General features: G+C 43.4%; 1 protein-coding gene across 1 annotated transcript in view; it reads right to left on the minus strand.

Annotated features, from left to right (window-relative positions):
• The window catches only part of LIMCH1 (LIM and calponin homology domains 1), a 203,474-nt gene that overhangs the window by 118,577 nt on the left and 66,655 nt on the right, over positions 1 to 18,242 (minus strand). Inside the window, exon 2 of the mRNA XM_054382811.1 lies at positions 10,351 to 10,421. Within this exon, the coding sequence (XP_054238786.1) occupies positions 10,351 to 10,421 (71 nt within the window). The remainder of the gene's footprint in view (positions 1 to 10,350; positions 10,422 to 18,242) is intronic.

Raw genomic sequence — 18,242 nt, forward strand, 5'->3', positions numbered from 1 at the left:
GGCAAACCACAAATGCCAAAAGCCCATTCTAAATAAATCTTCCAGATGGCTTGTACAGGTTTCCAGGTGAAATATGGGAGAAGGGTAAAATGAGAGGAAGGAAAAGAGCAGGGAATAAACAACATTTAAGATCACTTTATGGAGTCTGAGAGGGAGGAAATGGGATGGTACAAGATGGAAAAGCCTGAGGAAGAAAGGTCTCCATTATGAAGATGTTTACCTCCTGTTGGAAACGTCTCTAAACAGTCTGGCACCGAAGTCCCCAGGACTTGCTCCTGGCAGAACGTGCCAAAGGGAGATTTCTTCCAGAGCAGACTGGCTGCTTCTGAATTATTGTTTCATCTAAAGCAACAGTCCAGCTGCCAAAAGAATAGAGTGGCTTAAGCTTGCCCTGCCACCAAGCCACTGAAAAGCTGTACTGTTTACGCAGGGTGTCTCAATGGTTGCCTTCATTCAGTTACTATCTGTCCCCGTCTCTCAAAAAAGCCACACCTCTTCCACCAGAGGTGTCCTGGTTTGAGCTAGAACTGAACTAATTCTGTTCAGTGATGTTACTTTTCAGCTTGCCCTCTTCTCAGTAACTGCACTTGCTGATGATTGCTAATGGCAATTTTTCACAGACAGTGTCTGCTTCTGGAAGTGATAATGCTTGGTGTTTGGAGTTACTATTAAGGATTGGTATGCAGAAAGGCTCTGGCTTATTCTTGCTCCTGTAGAAACCAAGGTCACTTCTAAATCTTGTGTACTACATTGGGGTGACGTAAGCAAAGGTCACACCTGCAATGAGGAGCAGACAGGACAAGTCACCCTAAATTGACCAACAATTCATATTCAATATGCCATATTCAATACAAAGCTGAGGAATCACAAAGGTAAAGTATGCCAGGTTAAGGTCAGTATGTAATGGGGTCTCTCACCCTCTCCATTCTTCTGCCTTCAATACTAATCTGTGCATTTCCAAATCCACTTCCATAATCCAGCTCTTGAATTCAGTTCCCATCTAACACTGAGTCCACTCTGGGACTTCCCCAGTACTCCCAGCATCAATGGTAATGGTAACATAATTGCCATCAGGGAGGTTGGGTTTTAAACTAGCTTGGGCTTTAAACTAGAGCAGGGTAGATTTAGATTAGACATAAGGAAGAAGTTCTTTACTACAGGGCTGGTGAGACACTCAAACAGGTTGCCCAGAGAAAAGGATTCAGACAGACATAGTGGCCATTGAGAAGAAAAAAGAAAGAGCATGAGAAGAAAAAGGAAAGAGCAGAAATAGAAAGACTGTCATACTTATGTTGAGGCTTTCTACCTATATGACCAGTGTCAGTTACTCTGCCACGACCAGAAAGAAGACACAATAATGAAGCCACAAGGAACTTTACAAGAGTAAAAGGAGCAAAGATGTGGCAAAAAGAAATAGAATATTCTGAAAATCATTTAAACAAATTATGATGAAGGCAAGAAAATCCCAACAATCCCATCAAACACTCAGAAAAAAACCCAAGCCTCCTCAGGCTCCATCCACAAACCCCAGGTCTCTGCATACACATGACCTATTCTCCAGACCCTTCAGGCTCTCAGTTGGGATTCCTGCCCAGCACCCTATTTATGCACTTGTGCTACGTCAGGACAACCCTCTGTTCTTCACTTCTCAAGGTCCCCCTGTCACTTTCAGTCCAACATCCACACTCCCATCCTCCCTTGGACTTGGACTACTCAGTAGTTAGCTGTTAAACGAAACACAGGCAGACACTGCATAGAAGCTAAAACCTTAGAACCACCTTACCTTATGGAAGCAACAGGGCACGATGAAAGTGGAAAGCTGCTTCAGCCCCTCTCTTATAGAGAGACACTAAGTCATTTCCTTCCCCTGATAAAACCCAGCTCTGATAGGTATGGCAAGAATCAATCACTCTCTTCAGTGGTGTCCCCAAGGCTTGGCATTCCAGGAGATAAGGTATCTCCACAGCATGGCAGACAAGCTGAAATCCCTACTAGCCACTGTGTGACTAACCTATTAGACCTTACTGGAGTTGTTTATCACCAGTGAAGAATTTGAGAAACTTCTGCCAGGAAGAGAAGGCGTTTCAGGCAATGGCTGATAAAAAAATCTAATGGAAAACACCAAGACAACTACCCATTAGATTCTTGCAAGAAAGTGCCAGTTAAGAAAATATTCAGAGGATGGCTGCCAAAATCCAGCCTTTAAAAAGACCTTGTTTCTGAGAGGAAATAGAAGAGAAGCACTTTCAGAGAATGAGCTTCAGGAACTGAAGGGAAAAAGAAAGGTTGAAGTGATGTGTGTTCACAGATCAACCCAGGCTGGAGGGATAGATCTCCAACAGAGTTCTTTGCTCAAATAACAGATCATATTCCTAGAAAGAAAAGCTGACTAATGACCTGATCTTACAGTAAAAGGGCAGCTCACATTGGAGAATTGAGGAAATTCTATCCCCAGTGAACTTTCACAGAGACATTTCTCTTTTATTAAATGAAATTTTACAGATTCACATTCTAACAAGCTGCCTTTCAGCACTTCATAATTATTAGCCCAGGCACCTTCAGTATCCACATAATTTAAACCTATGCTCTGGTGGCAGCTCCAAAATGGCCCCAAATAGTTGGAAAAGAAAAATCCACTATTAAATATGGAAAAAAAAATCACACTGAAACAGCAGACAAAAACAAAAATATTTTGCTGCAAAGGAAGCAGTGAAGAAGTTTCAAAACACAGAGATGTTCTTGAGGTCACAAAAATATATTTGGAAAAACATTCCTGAGTGGTTGCTAATGATGCTCCTAACATGGTTTGTTGAGGATCTGATCAACAAGGTGCTTTCCTTAACAAGCAGGACATAACTGACTCACAGTCCAGTCTGACAAGTAAAAGGTGAATAAAGAAAAAAATCAGGCCTGGAACACTGGAACAGGCTGCCCAGGGCGGGTTGTGGAGTCTCCCTCTCTGGAGATACTCAAAACCCACCTGGATGCGTTCCTGTGTGATCTGGTATGGAAAGCCAACCAGAGCCTGGGCTGCATCAGGAGAAATGTGGCCAGCAGGGCGAGGGAGGTGATTCTCCCCTTCTACTCTGATCTGGTGAGACCCCACCTGCAGTACTGCATCCAGTTCTGGAGCCCCTATTACAAGAAGGATCTGGACATGCTGGAACATGTCCAGAGAAAGGCCACGAGGATGATCAGAGGGCTGGAGCTCCTCTCCTGTGAGGACAGAGTGAGACTGTTGGGGCTGTTCAGTCTGGAGAAGAGAAGGCTCTGAGGTGACCTTCTTGTGGCCTTCCAGTATCTGAAGGGGGCCTACAGGAAAAGCTGAGGAGGGACTCTTAAGGTGTCAGGAGTGATAGGACTAGGGGAAACAGAGCAAAAATAGAAATGGGTAGATTCAGATTGGATTTTAGGAAGAAATCTTCCCCATGAGGGTGGTGAGACACTGGAACAGGTTGCCCAGGGAGGTGGTGGAAGCCTCATCCCTGGAGGTTTTTAAGGCCAGGCTGCATGTGGCTGTGAGCAACCTGATCTAGTGTGAGGTGTCCCTGCCCATGGCAGAGGATTTGGAACTGGATGATCCTTGAGGTCCCTTCCAACCCTAACAATTCTATGATTCCATTATCCTGCTCTGGCAGGGGTTTGGACTGGATGACCTTATGAGGTCCCTTCCAACCCCTAACATTCTGTGATACTCAGGATCAAGAAAGGAAGTATGCCCAGCACAGGACAGCATGCGCCTTGCTCTGCCAAAGACTGAAAACATGGACAAGATAGAGGTCTTGCAAGACAGCTCAAGAAAGGCAAAAAAAGGAAGATTGTGTATAAATAACTTCCCAAGTTATTTATACAGAAACCATCTACCACCACAAGACATGAAGGGTGTCCCACGGACCTACAGATTTACAATTCACACACAAGTTTTACACGGAGTAGCGATGGCCACGGATAATTGCCCAAAGTACATATCCAATATAATTTCTTAAACATACACTCTTGGAAAGCTGAAACCTCTCACAGGATTACCTTGCTTTGCACTTAAGCAACACTCCATTTGAATGGGTCAGTGTTCCACAGTTTCTTGCCCTGTCAATTACCAAGCTCCACTGGAAAAAAAAAAAAACCTTAACCCTCTATTTAGCTGCTGAGATGCATATTTTTTTTTAACAGAAATACAAAAGACAGGCCATTCTGGCTGCAATCAAACATTGCCCTCAATGCCTAATCTCCTCTTCTCCTGCACACAGCTGAGCATTATGGTTTGCATTACCTTTGACCCCTCACCTAAACCGTACTAATAAATAGCTCTTCATTATAACACAGCAATAAAACTTACAAGATTAAATACTGGATTCATATAAAACTCTTTCAAATGTCCTCACATGAACCTAAATCTTAATGCTTAATGAGCCTTGGGGCCTGTGTCTCTAAGCTGGAGAGGTGCCAAATCCATGATGCTGATAATATTTTGGCTTTACAACGCAGTGCCTGAAAACCGCAGCACACCAATCCCTTCTCACCTCAAGGCATGGGTCACATTCAAAACTTCAAGTATGCCTGTGAAACTCAAATACCTTCTTAGTTTCCAGGAATGGGAAATACAAGCAAAACTCTAATTAAGCATAAGGGTTGGGCATCCACCAACTTATCCAGCGAGGCACCTGGCAAGCCAAGAGTCTCTGCACTGTACACTACACAGCCAGCTGCTGAACTGATGCCAGGCCTGTGCCACTGACAGACAAGCAAAATAACAGATCTGCAAAATCCTACAATCTACAAGGATGACTTGAGGTTTTGTTTCCCCCTACCAGGTCTCCATATACACATTTTACATAAGGGACATTAACTTGCAAGAACAACTTGGTTTCTAAGCAGCTAAACAACTGAAACACCATATATGCAGTGAAGGTTCTTCTCCACATCTAATAGCAGCACTGACTCAGAAGACAAAGTTTTACTATTCCATAGCATTACACTTGCAATGATCTGGCACACATCCGGCCATTACTGAAAACAGCATTCATGCCAGCCCAAAGCTTGGTCAGATGCACCAGAAGCATGATGCAAGCCCAGAGAAACTCTGCTTTCTAAAAAGCAGCTCATTCATCACCACTGACATGCAGAACACAAGTTAAGGAGATTTCTTATTAATAGAAGAAAATCATTCTCAGAGTAAATGATAAATATTCCATGAAGTAATTCTTGATAACAATCATTTCCAGCTCACTCAGATTTATAGCCACACTTCACTTTTTCTTTAAATACTATCAAGCTAATCTGTGCATGACTAAGTTCTCTTTTTTTTAATGTATTTCCTGATGTAGGACAACATCTAGGAAAGGCAGCTCCCTTCACAGCTGCTCCTCTTAGGAATACAAACTCCTTTCAATAAAAGCACAAGGAAGTTTTTCAGGTTTACTTTTAAATACTAAAAGTTTAAAATAATAAAATAATTCAAAAGTTTAAAATTTTAAGGTTTAATTTTAAATAATAAAACTTTTCACTTAATTCACTGAACACACCAAATATCACCCAGGTCAATTAAAAGTAATAAAATACCTTCAAATCTGCTATTTGAAGACATAACTAAAAAGGAGTCAAAAAAAGTCCTGGTTTCAAACAATAAGGATAATTTCTGCATATCTTGCTAGGCCACCTAACACCATGTCCTATTACACAAAATAAGTGTCTCTAAGAAACAAAGAGAAGTTTGTGAAAATGCTCTTAAGTTGGTATCCAAAACTGGATATGAAAGTTGAGATCCATCTTTAACCACATACAGTTATCCCTCTTTCACTTTTATGTTTATGCCATGGCTTCTCAAGGTATGCTTGAGGAAAAAAACCCAGAAATTTATTATGCCTACATTTACTGCTAAAAAACTGATTTGCATACACACATAAACCAGACATAGCTAAACTGTTCCACATACAGAACCTAGGGCAATACACACAATTATGATGCTCGTGGGACTCCAATGCAAAGCCAAATCATTTCTGCCAAGTCATCTAAGTTTGAATTCAGTTTCAGTTCATTGTTTAAGGCCCTTTGCCCAGGATCCACGTCCCAACTCTATGGTTTGGTCCTATTCCTGACATTAGAATCTCATTACCACCCATACAAACTGTCAGGGAGGCTACACTCTTAGTACTGTTTGATTGCAGTGAAAGCTTGAGAGAAAATATGAGCCCAGCTGCATGCCAGAATGGTATACTGGATATATATCACCCTTGCAGAGTCACAGAACAGCAAGTAAATAACTTGGATTTTCCAAGTCTCACATCCCCACAAACACTTCTCTAACTGCTGAATGCCCAGTGTGAAAGTTGGAATCCTGCAGTAGCAGGGCTAGGCAAGATGTGGACAGCAAGGAAAATCATAGAATGGCTTAGGTTGGAATGGACCTTAGAGATCATCTATTCCAACCTCCCTGCAGGGATGCCTCACAACTAAACTTGGTTGGTCAAAGCTTCATCCAGCCTGGAACATCCCCAGGAAAGGAACTGTTCGCCTTAAAAACACTTGCAAGAATATTAGAGCAGTAACAACTGGACAAGGCTGCAGGAAGGTGTATGCATTTTTGTCTTCATATAGCAATTTTAAAACTTCTTAGTATCAATTATTGCAGAGTCAGAAATAAAGCAACTTCAACCTCCTTTTCTGCTGTTTCAGAAAAGCAACAGGACTAAGCGAATCAGTGGGGCAAGCAGATGGAGACAGCATGTACTTTTTTTTTTTTTTGCCATCAACCTTCATACAGATGCCTGAATTTGTAGAACAGGAGCACTTAAACACTGCAACAACCAGATCTAATTTGTTGTTGATTAATCCCCTAGCTTCTTATATCTGGGTCAAACCTAAACATTAATAGCTAGCTAAGAAAAACCAAAGAAAAACCAAGAAAAAACAAAACCAAACCTGAACATGTGCTGGAGTGGAAATTTGGGATTTCTAGCAATATTTCCTGCTATTGGTGCTGTGTTCCTGCCTTAAACAGCTTTTCATCATGCTTCCAGAAGGGCACATTTGCCCACCCATGCAGAAGCAGAGCCAGGAAACTTCTCAGACTTGCATATGAGAATTTGATCCACCAAGCAAGAACAGAGCAAGAATTGCTTCCACCTAGCTATGATGTCCCTTGCTGAAATCACCATCTGCACTGATGTCAGCCAGCTATGCTAAAAAGCCATGAACTCATTCCAGACAAACAGAAGTCACAGTCACAGGCTTCCCAGCACAGCTGGGTGAACAATTAAATCCAGCACTATCAGGGCAACTGCACAAGTGGGCTTTGAAATATCCAGAAAGAAGGAAGGGCTTGTGTTACCCTCATCTGTCAGCTTGCTGCTTGATGGCTTCCTGCATCGTTCAAATATGCTCCTCAGCTCCCACGCTGACTGCCTCAAGCTGTAAGTGTCACGATCAGGCCAGATGAAGACGCCTAAACACTACCAGAGAGGCAGGTACAAGGCTTGTGGGTGCCTGTGCCCAGCACACATGCAGGGCTGCTCTGCTAATCAGGCTGGTGGTCCACAGCATGCCCGTGCCGAGCGTTCAAGCTCTTGGCGTCACACAGTTGTGTTCGTTTTCATTGATTAAAATATGTGGATAGTTGCTCAACATGAATGAGTCATTTATAACCAGTGTGGTGATGTCTGCCTGAGTTTGCAGGCTGTGCTGGCCACAAACATCAGCATCAACTGGAGAGAGGCCTGGCATTACTGTGCCAAAGGCTCCAACAGTCCTGCTCTACAGAGACAAAAGATGGCCCCTACACTGTTTTGCACATAGCCAGTCTGACTGTTTGGGGAATGGACTCTTGCATGCTGGCTACCCTCCTTCCCTTCTGCAAAATGCCTGCAAAGTCACAATGTAGGTTGAGACATCTTTGGGACATTCAAGGCACGCTGGCTGCATCCTCCCTCTTGACATCAGTTTTCAGTCGTCTAGCTGCTGGGATCCCTCAGAATCTGAGTTTGCTTTCCATGCTCATCACAAGATACACAACAGGAAAGGAAAACACTGGAGCTGCCAAGTCAAAGTAAGCACCACTCCACACACACACACACATGGACATCACCCACTCAAGTGTATGGCTACAAGCTGCCAGTAAATGACACCAGCAGTAAGTACTGTGGAGATAAAAGCAAGTTTAGCTTTTCCCTAAAATTTCAACAAATCAGATAAACCAAAGGCAATTAATTCTTCCATCTTCAGAAACTTAAGACTGCTGTAATTTCTTTCTTGTCCTCTGAAGTTTATCAGAGACTTTGAGTTCAGGTTTTCATCTACTTGTTTTCATCTACTTGTTTCAGTAAAGATGAAAGCACAGCAAATTGGAAGGAGATTAAGAGAAAGCTTGAATACCACTAGATTTTTTTCATGAAGTACCCAGGTAGGTTGCTGATAAACCAGCAAATTCCTCTCTAGAAAGATGATATAGCCTGTGTCAGCTTTACTAGAACTTCTTCATTGAGCAACAGGTAAAAAATTAATTATGAGTGCTTCACTTGTCAAAGCCTGTACTTTTTGAAGATGCACTAAGAAATCTGTGTTAGATCCCAAATTTCTTTTGAGTTCTTTATTTTGAGTGGACTTGGAACCAGTGAGGAGCACACTTCTATTGCTAGCCTCATAATTTGTTCATCATCAGAAAAGCCAAACTTGAAGGTCAGATTGGTAGCTCTCTAGTTATAGCCAAATAGAGTTTTACCCACCAGCCCCAGATGCCAGGAGCAGGATGCAACACAACCATCACAGCCTGTCAGGCTTAAGGTTGAGGAGACAGATCCCTTCACACTGATTTGTACTGATCCACAGGTGGTAAATGAGGCCAAGCAGTTTGCCCAACATCACAGAACACTTTAGCAGTATAACCAAGTGTTATACTTGAGCTCACAACTGGAGCTCACAACCTGGAGCTCACAACCTCCTAAGAAATACATATTTATTCATTTAATTAGCAAAGCACTAGTTGGCTAAGCTTTCCATCTTGAAGGTTTACAGCATTTAAATCAGACTGCCTCTGCTTACTTCCAGATAAGATTACAATCTAATCTTGAAATACACATCCCTTACTTTTCATGCAACACAGCACTTCCCTTGAGCACAGAGAGAAGAGAGATCTTGTGCAAGAGGCAACCTTTAAATACAAAGAGGTAAGCTACATGCTCCTTCCGAGTTACACAACTTTTGATCAACAATAACAACTACTTCCCTCCTCCCAAAGCCACTCCTCAGCAAAGACATGCAACTACAATCAAACTAGATCAAATCATTTCCTTTATTTATTTTTTTCCCTTTAACAGTTAAAGTTCAAGCTGTCTGATTAATGACACCAGTGAGATACACAACAGTACTCACACAAGTAAGTTTCAAAGCTATTGTCAGCTACCCAGAGTTGAGTTACAGGATATTAGCTCAACTCTACCACTGAAAACAGTGGTAGAGTTTTAAGTTCCAGTACCTTTCATAGTATAAAACTTAATAAACAGCAGCAGTGGTCCATCTAAACATCTCAAAAGATCTCATAAATTTCAATAAGCAGTTAGTTCTGCACTAGCTTTGTCCTCCTGGTGTGCAAAGACAGCTTTTACTGACTTCAGTGACAACTCTGCAGACCCAGGGGAAAGAAATCTCTCTGTACAGGTGATTCAGATCAGTGAATTTTCCCAAACTCCTGACAACCTGCAAGGGATTTTCAAATTGCTACAAGCACTAGGGTACATTCCCAGATTGCTCTTAAAAGTCACCAGATTTGACAATTAAGCCCACAACACGCTTTTGGAATACTCTGCCTAAAAAATAGCCATTAAAACCAGAGAGAGAAACATGCAAAAGTTAACTTGCATCTCTTGTCCAAAAATTACAAAACACATCATTCAAATACACCTTTAGGTAAAATTTAGAGGATGCCTAACCTTTCCAGAAACTATAAAAGCAGCTGAGTATTGATGGTATTCAGATGGCTAACTCCTGACAGTGTTCAGGCCTGGAGTCAGTCCAAAACACCTCACTGTAGCAGAGAGGTCCACAGGCAGGTGTGGAACACCACTTGCCAATCTGTGGTTAACATCTTTAAATAAAAGGAAACCGAAAAAGCAAACAATTTTTACTTTACATAACTCAACTAAAGAGCTGGGGTGGAGTGAGGGAAGCACTTTGCAAAACCTGTTTGCTGGAAGCCACATTTCAATCCTCCCCATAACAATAGGTTTGGCAATGAAATGATGCCGCAGTGAAACACCAGCTCAAAACTCACCAAAGGAAACAGGCAATTGGTCATACGAAAGTTCATTTCAGCTTTAGTCGAGGCTGTATTTGAGGCTCAAAGCTAGAAGTGTTACTTACTCACACAGAAGAATGCCGTTTTCTAATCCAGAACGAAAATCTTTCTCACCAAAACTTCTCCCGGTCACTTGCTGCAAGAGTAGGGGAAAACAAAAAGAAGGACGTCTGTTAGAAGGTGTGCTTCACAACAGCAACTCACAACAGTCAGTTAAACATCTGCTGCATAGGAAACATCTGAGCATTACAGGCCTGGCCAAAGGACTACGTTGTGTTCATCAGCCAGTTTCCTCCTTCCCGTTTCAATGAGCTATTTTACACATAGGACAAAGTATTTGCTCTGGCCAGTCCAATTATAGATCATAACAGAGATGTTTTCTAGGAGCAAACCAAAACCAACCCAAAGCCTACACTGTAATCTTCAAAATAACTTTTGAATTTTGAATTTTGAATTTTGAAACTATTGCATTAAGAAAAATTTTTACTGCTTTGTTTTTGCATCATATTAAAAAAAACTTGTACTGGGTTTGAACTTAAGCCTTCAACTTATCACCTGTACAGAATAAGCAAAGGCAACTTGTGAGGAGAAAGTTCTTCACAGAAAGAGTAACTGGCCAGTGGAATGGGCTGCCCAGGGAGGTGGTGGAGTCACCAGCCCTGGAGGTGTTCAAAAAAAGATTGGATGTGGCAGTTGGAGCCATGGTTTAGCTGTCAGGAGGTGTTAGGTATTAGGTAACAGGTTGGATTTGATGATCTCTGATGTCTTTTCCAACCTGTTTGATTCTGTGATTCTCTGTAACTGAAGTGCTCACATGAGTTGTAGCCCTTTAAAGATACAACACAATGCTCCTGAGTTGTATTAAAGATATTTTACATCATGAAGGCAACTCTGAGTGTGAATAGAAACTCAACAGGTTTAGTCACCTACTCACAGTCCTATCAGGCGTGCTTGGACCAGGAGGTACATTCAGCATTACAAGCTCTCAAGCCAGTCTGTGCTGCTTAGAGTTGGATCATCTAGGAACCATCTAGGACTCCCAATCTTGTCTGAGCATGCCAAATGCTATAAGCATGACTGAACCCAAATTTATGACTCACTACCATGTTGACAATGGCTTGCCATTCATCCTCAAATCATTTTCATCAGATGATGTGTTCAGTTAAAAGAATAATTTTTTTTCTTGCTACCAACAAATACATTTAAAAAGGAAAAAAAAAGCTGCTATGTTTAGAGAGTGCTGAACAGAAACAAGACAAAGTTAAAAAAGCCTGCCTAGTTTTTAATTGTCCTCCAGGAGGTCTTCTCCTCATCCAGCCAAAACATTTACCGGATGCTTATAGAGTTCTCATGGCTTGCATCCAATCTTTCAGCAAGACCTTGCTCTGGGCGTTGCTTCCACCACAGAGAATAGTGACTTGGTGACACATCTCTCCTTACGTCCCAGTTTTCTCCTTGCTGTTCCATTCAGATACAAGACCCTTCCCTCCCAGTTTCCTGTCATAAAGGCAGCAATTTATAAAAAGTGACAAGTTTGGCACTTTCCCACGGGATTAGCAAAGGCACCAGCTTCACAAATGCTGGTTGTAGCTACGCTCAGTTGTAGAGAACAACACTTCTGAGTTGAAGTGCAAATGCAAAACCTAAAAACCTAATCTTCCACTTAAATATAACCCTTTTTTTTTTCTTTTCTTTTCTTTCAAAGTGAAGGAACTTCTTCCAGCAAACTGGTATGACCCCTTGTGCTCTCCACAGTGTCATAAAGGCATCAGTTGACAATTATATTTCATGTAAATGCATAAAGTAGAAAAAGGCACTGTGTTGCCCTCATACCTCAGAAGAAATCAGAAGCAATTTACCAGTAGGAAATGAACTCTAATCGTTTCAGCTATCTCTAATCATAGTAAATCATCTCTAATCTTGATCTGCTGGCACAGAGGGAAATCATGACAACCAAACCGTTAGCATTTGGGGTGAACCACAGATGTGGGATGGACCACATGGAAACTGACTTTTGTTTCATCCATAGAATAAGGCACAGTACAGAAAGGAGCAGGAAGAGCTATTTTGTTAACAGCCTGATTGATAGGGATTTTTTCATCTATGCTGAGAAATAAAAAAATATAGCCATCTTATTTCACTCCTCAACATTAAATGTTCCAGCTTTGGAAATTAATCCTTTTATTTGTTTATTGAACATCCTTATTCACCAGGAGCAGTACTGAAACTGTTAAAGAAACTCAGGTAAGTATCTACCTGCCAAAAGTTGTCACCTGAGTATTGCTGTCATTACTGCTGATGTAAGAAGGCTTCATACATCATTTCTGGCCACAGGAATAAAGTCACGAAATGCAAGTGCACAGCTGGAACAACAATTCACCCAGTGAGAGGTACAACAGAAACTGACAGCAGGTGAGGAAAGACAGGAAGGTGCAGGAACAGTGCATGTCTTGTTTGGAAAGGAACTGGAAGTAAATGAGGCATGGAAAGGTTTATGCCTATCCTAGATAACCCAGCAGCAGAGGGGAAACATTAATCAGCCAGAAATCTCCTGATTTAGCCAATTAAAATAAGAACAGTTCAACAGAGATAGGCTAGAAACTAAAAATACGCAGGAAGATGACATTATAAATGACAAAGATAAACCCAAAAGGGGACTGAGAGGAGCAAGAAGTTGGATCCACCTTTTCCAGAGGAAATTAGAGCTCAGTTTCTTGGCATGTGCACACACATACCCATGTATGAGCACACAAACATACACATACACCTCCCTCTCTGAAGAGGCCACTTGGGGCCATATCCTCCAGAATAACTGCAGCAGGCCCACAGGCCAGCCTTCTACACATTGATGAGAGAACCTCTGCTCAGCATGCTAAGAGCATGGGAGATTTAAAGTGACTTCAAGCAAAAGGATTGGCACTCTCAATTGCAAAGAGATGGCATTTAACAAGTCCAAGTGCCAGGTGCTGCACTTTGGCCACAACAACCTCATGCAGTGCTAACAGGCTGGGGACAGAGTGGCTGGAGAGCAGCCAGGCAGAAAGGGACCTGGAGGTACTGGTTGAGAGTAAGCTGAACATGAGCCAGCAGTGTGCCCAGGTGGCCAAGAGAGCCAATGGCATCCTGGCCTGCATCAGGAATAGTGTGGCCAGCAGGAGCAGGGAAGTCATTCTGCCCTGTACACAGCACTGGTTAGACCACACCTTGAGTGCTGTGTCCAGTTCTGGGCCCCTCAGTTTAAGAAGAATATTGAGATACTTGGACATGTTCAGAGAAGGGCAACGAGGCTGGGGAGAGGCCTTGAGCACAAGCCCTATGAGGAGAGGCTGAGGGAGCTGGGACTGTTTAGCCTGGAGAAGAAGAGGCTCAGGGGAGACCTCATTGCTGTTTACAACTACCTGAAGGGAGGTTGTAGCCAGGAGGGGGTTGGTCTCTTCTCCCAGGCAACCAGCACCAGAACAAGAGGACACAGTCTCAAGCTGTGTCAGGGGAGGTTTAGGCTGGAGGTGAGGAGAAAGTTCTTCACAGAGAGAGTGGTTGGCCATTGGAATGTGCTGCCCAGGGAGGTGGTGGAGTCACCATCCCTGGAGGTGTTCAAGAGGGGATTGGACGTGGCACTTGGTGCCATGGTTTAGATAGGCATGAGGTGTAGGGTGACAGGTTGGACTCGATGATCCTTAGGGTCTCTTCCAGCCTTCTTGATTCTATGATTCTATGATCTCTGGAAAAAGGCCCCAAGTTTGTCTGCTGGATGAAACTCTGAAAACATTACAGAATCACCATGGTTAGAAAAGACCTCTGTGATTACCAAGTCCAACTATTAAACACTGACATACAAGGAATACAGGGTAGAGTTTGCAGTGCTTCTACTGAGCTATACTGGACTAAAAAAAAATGTACCTCTGCAGCCAGGAACAGATCATTGGAAAATAGGGGAATGAATCTTCACCCCATCAGCTCTCATACTGCCAAGAACTGGTGTTCAGAACTGAACCTGCACCAGACAAAGTCATGGACAAACGCAAGGTAGTCTGTATCCTGAACTGCTTACTCCGGGAAAGGGGAAAAAAAGGCAACCACAAAAAACAATGAAAAAGTTAACTGAGAGAACACTGAAACATTGTCACAGAATCATAGAATTGTTAGAGTTGGAAGGGACCTCAAGGATCATCTAGTTCAAATTTCCCTGCCACAGGTAGGGATACCTCACACTAGATCAGGTTGCTCACAGCCACATCCAGCCTGGCCTTAAAAACCTCCAGGGATGAGGCTTCCACCCCTCCCTGGGAAACCTGTTCCAGTGTCTCACCACCCTCATGAGGAAGAATTTCTTTCTCACATCCAGTCTGAATCTATCCAGTTCTAGTTTTGTTCCATTCCCCCCAGTCCTATCACTCCCTGACACCCTAAAAAGTCCCTCCCCAGCTTTCTTGTAGCCCCCTTCAGATACTGGAAGGCCACAAGAAGGTCACCTCAGAGCCTTCTCTTCTCCAGACTGCACATCCCCAACTCTTTCGGTCTCTCCTCATAGGAGAGGAGCTCCAGCCCTCTGATCACCCTCGTGGCCCTTCTCCAGACACATTCCAGCACATACAATCCTTCTTGTATCAGGGGCTCCAGAACTGGATGCAGTACTCCAGGTGGGGTCTCACCAGAGCAGAGTAGAGGGGGAGAATCACCTCCCTCGACCTGCTGGCCACACTTCTCTTGATGCAGTCCAGGATGTGATTGGCTTTCCAGGCTGCAAGTGCATACTGGTGGCTCACATTGAGCTTCTCATCCACCAGCACCCCCAAGTCATTTTCTTCAGCTTTGTTTGCAAGACCACCACATCTTACAACCTTTCAAGACAACTCCATTTGCTACCTAGCATAGCCCCATTTCACCAGCACAGATCAACACACTTAGTACAGGAGGAAGCAGGATACATGGAAGAATTCCCTGTTCACTTTAGCAGTGCCAGCACACTATAATTCTCTGCAGTGCAGGGGTACCTAAGTTAGACTGAAGCACCTTCAAGGCAAAACACAAGCTGTATCCTGCTCATGATTACTACCAAAGCCTGCCTTAAGTGAATTCTATAAAGCTGAGAGGAAAAGAGCTGCCTTTCTGTATCATACTGCAAATGAAAAATAGAGAACAGAAGCAAAACAATATAATTTATTGTTGTGCTTCATTTATGTGAAGAGTTGTTTTCTTAATTCATCATCTGGATGATATTTCCCTCTGGGTAAAAAGCTGTGAGCATCTTCAACCAGGGCAATGATTTGACTGCTGGACGCATTTCGCTGTTTCACTGCCACTTAACAGCCCAGAAAACGAACCTAAAATGAATCATAAAAGTTTTGTTTGATTTATTTTTTTTTTCCAAAAGGAATATTAGGAGGCTAAACCACAGCACACTTGACTCTATCACAAGCTCATGGCAACGAGTTTAATATGTATTTACACACAGTAACACTTCTTACATACAGTATTGTTGCTGATTAACTCCTTTGTTCTTCGCAGTTACGCATGCCACTAAATTTATGTCATCACGGATGGCTGTCATCCAGCCACTAACCAGTGCCATATTACACAACTCTTATTTTCACTGAGCTTCAGCTCACATTGTTTCCCTTGCCATTTTCTATTGCTGCTGGTGCTTCCTGAGACCCAGCTTGCAAAACCTCTGGTGTCAAAACAGCTTAAGGGCACGACAAAGAAAAGGCCATGAATCAGTGAGCAGATGTTGGCCTCAGGTGAAATGTATCCTGGCCAACAAGATATAAGTACTTGAACAAACACTGGGTCATCAGGGACACCACTTTGGAAGTTGTTAGCTTCATTTTGTATGTGCACATCAGCTTGTAAAGCAGTGAACAAAAATATAGACACAGCAGGGAGAGGTCTTTGTTATTTGTTAAGCATTTTGGAGAGTTTGTGAAGCATTGGAATGGGCTGCCCAGGGAGGTGGGTGGGGTCAGCGTCCCTGGAGGTGTTGAGGAAAAGACTGGATGAGGCACTTAGTGCTGTGGTCTAGTTGATTAGATAGGGTTGGGTGATGGGGCAGGCTTGATGATCTTGGAGGTCTCTTCTGACCTAGTTGATTCTGTGAAAGAAAGATCTTCAAAAATGTACCAGTTCTTTGTACATGGGTACACTGCACTTCCATTTTGTACCACCACTACCTTCCTCTGCATCATTTTTTAGTTAAAAAAAAAAAGGGGGGAAAAAAAAAAGCCCACTCTGCTACCTCACTAGCAAACATACTGCTTTTACTTCAGGGAGATGTAAAAGTCTGGTTTAAACCAATAATCCCAGGTGTGCAAATAGAAGGCATAGGGTCATATGAGCAGCAGGGAACACAAACCAGCAAAAGAAGCATGACAGCATTTAGAGCCTTAGGATTTGACACCTTTAGAACAAGGAATTCCCACTTCTCCATTTCTGACATATCATTTGAGCTAGGAACATCAGCAAGGAAGTTACATTTCTTTTACATGCAGCGCAGACAAGAGATTTCTGAACTGAACACTGACAAATCTCATAGAATCGTAGAATGGCTTAGGCTGGAAGGGACCTTAGAGATCACCTACTCCAACCTCCTTGCCATGGGCAGGGACACCTCTCAACTACACTCAAGGCCTCATCGAATCTGGCCTTGAATACCCCCAGGGAGAAGAGTATTTCAGCCAGCTTTACATTTGCAAACCAGAACTGTACTACACTGCCATGGCAGAGCAATGGCAAAGAGAGGCCCTCACTGGCTCCCTGTTCTGCTGTGTATTGTTCCTAAGATGCTTTGGTCTGTCTGCAGAAGTGGACACATCATCTAGGAACAAACTTGCTCTCTCTTGCTCCCCAGTAGAGGGATTTAAATTGCTTAACTCACAGCAATATAAGACCTAAACAGCTTTATTACAAATATTAGGAAGATAGAAGAAATAATATAGACAAACCTGAGAACTGCAGAAACGGAGCTTTCCAAAAGCAACAATCCCTCATCTAGGCATACCTACCTTCCAGGAGAGATGGATGATGACAAGCACTTTGCACAAAGCTTTCCAAGGCATTGCAGTGTTGAGGTGATTTACTAGTGAAATCAATAAAAGGGCAAATAACTTAGAATCACAGAATCATAGAATCAGTCAGGGCTGGAAGGGGCCACAAGGATCATCCAGTTCCTACCCCCCTGCCATGGGCAGGGACACCTCACACTACATCAGGCTGGCCAGAGCCTCATCCAGCCTGGCTGCAAACACCTCCAGGGATGAGGCCTCAACCACCTCCCTGGACAACCCATTCCAGGCTCTCACCACTCTCATGGGGAAAAACTTCTTCCTCATGCCCAGTCTGAATCTCCCCACTTCCAGCTTTGTTCCAATCTCCCTGGTCCTATCACTACCTGATATCCTAAAAAGTCCCTCCCCAGCTTTCTTGGAGCCCCCTTTCTTGGAGGCCACAAGAGGGTCAGCTTGGAGCCTTCTCTTCTCCAGATTGAACAGTCACAAATCTCTCAGTCTCTCCTCATAGGAGTGGAGCTCCAGCCCTCTGATTATCCTGGTGGCCCTTCTCTGGACACATTCCAGCACCTCCAGATCCCTCTTGTAACAGAGGCTCCAGAACTGGATGCAGTACTCCAGGTGGGGTCTCACCAGAGCAGAGTAGAAAGGGGGAATCACCTCCCTTGACCTGCTGGCCACACTTCTCTTGATGCAGCCCAGGCTCTGGTTGGCTTTCTGGGCTGCAAGTGCACATTGACAGCTCATGTTGAGTTTCTCATCCCCCAGCACCCCCAAGTCCCTCTCCTCAGGGCTGCTCTCCAGCCAGTCACTGCCCAGCCTATATTTGTGCTTGGGATTGCCTCGACCCAGATGCAGGACCCTGCACTTGGTCTTGTTGAACCTCCTGAGATTGGCTTGTGCCCACCTCTCCAGCCTGTCCAGGTCCCTCTGGATGGATCCCTTCCCTCCAG

This window comes from Indicator indicator, chromosome 8, assembly GCF_027791375.1.
Source record: "Indicator indicator isolate 239-I01 chromosome 8, UM_Iind_1.1, whole genome shotgun sequence".
In the NCBI taxonomy this organism is placed as follows: Eukaryota; Metazoa; Chordata; class Aves; order Piciformes; family Indicatoridae; genus Indicator; species Indicator indicator.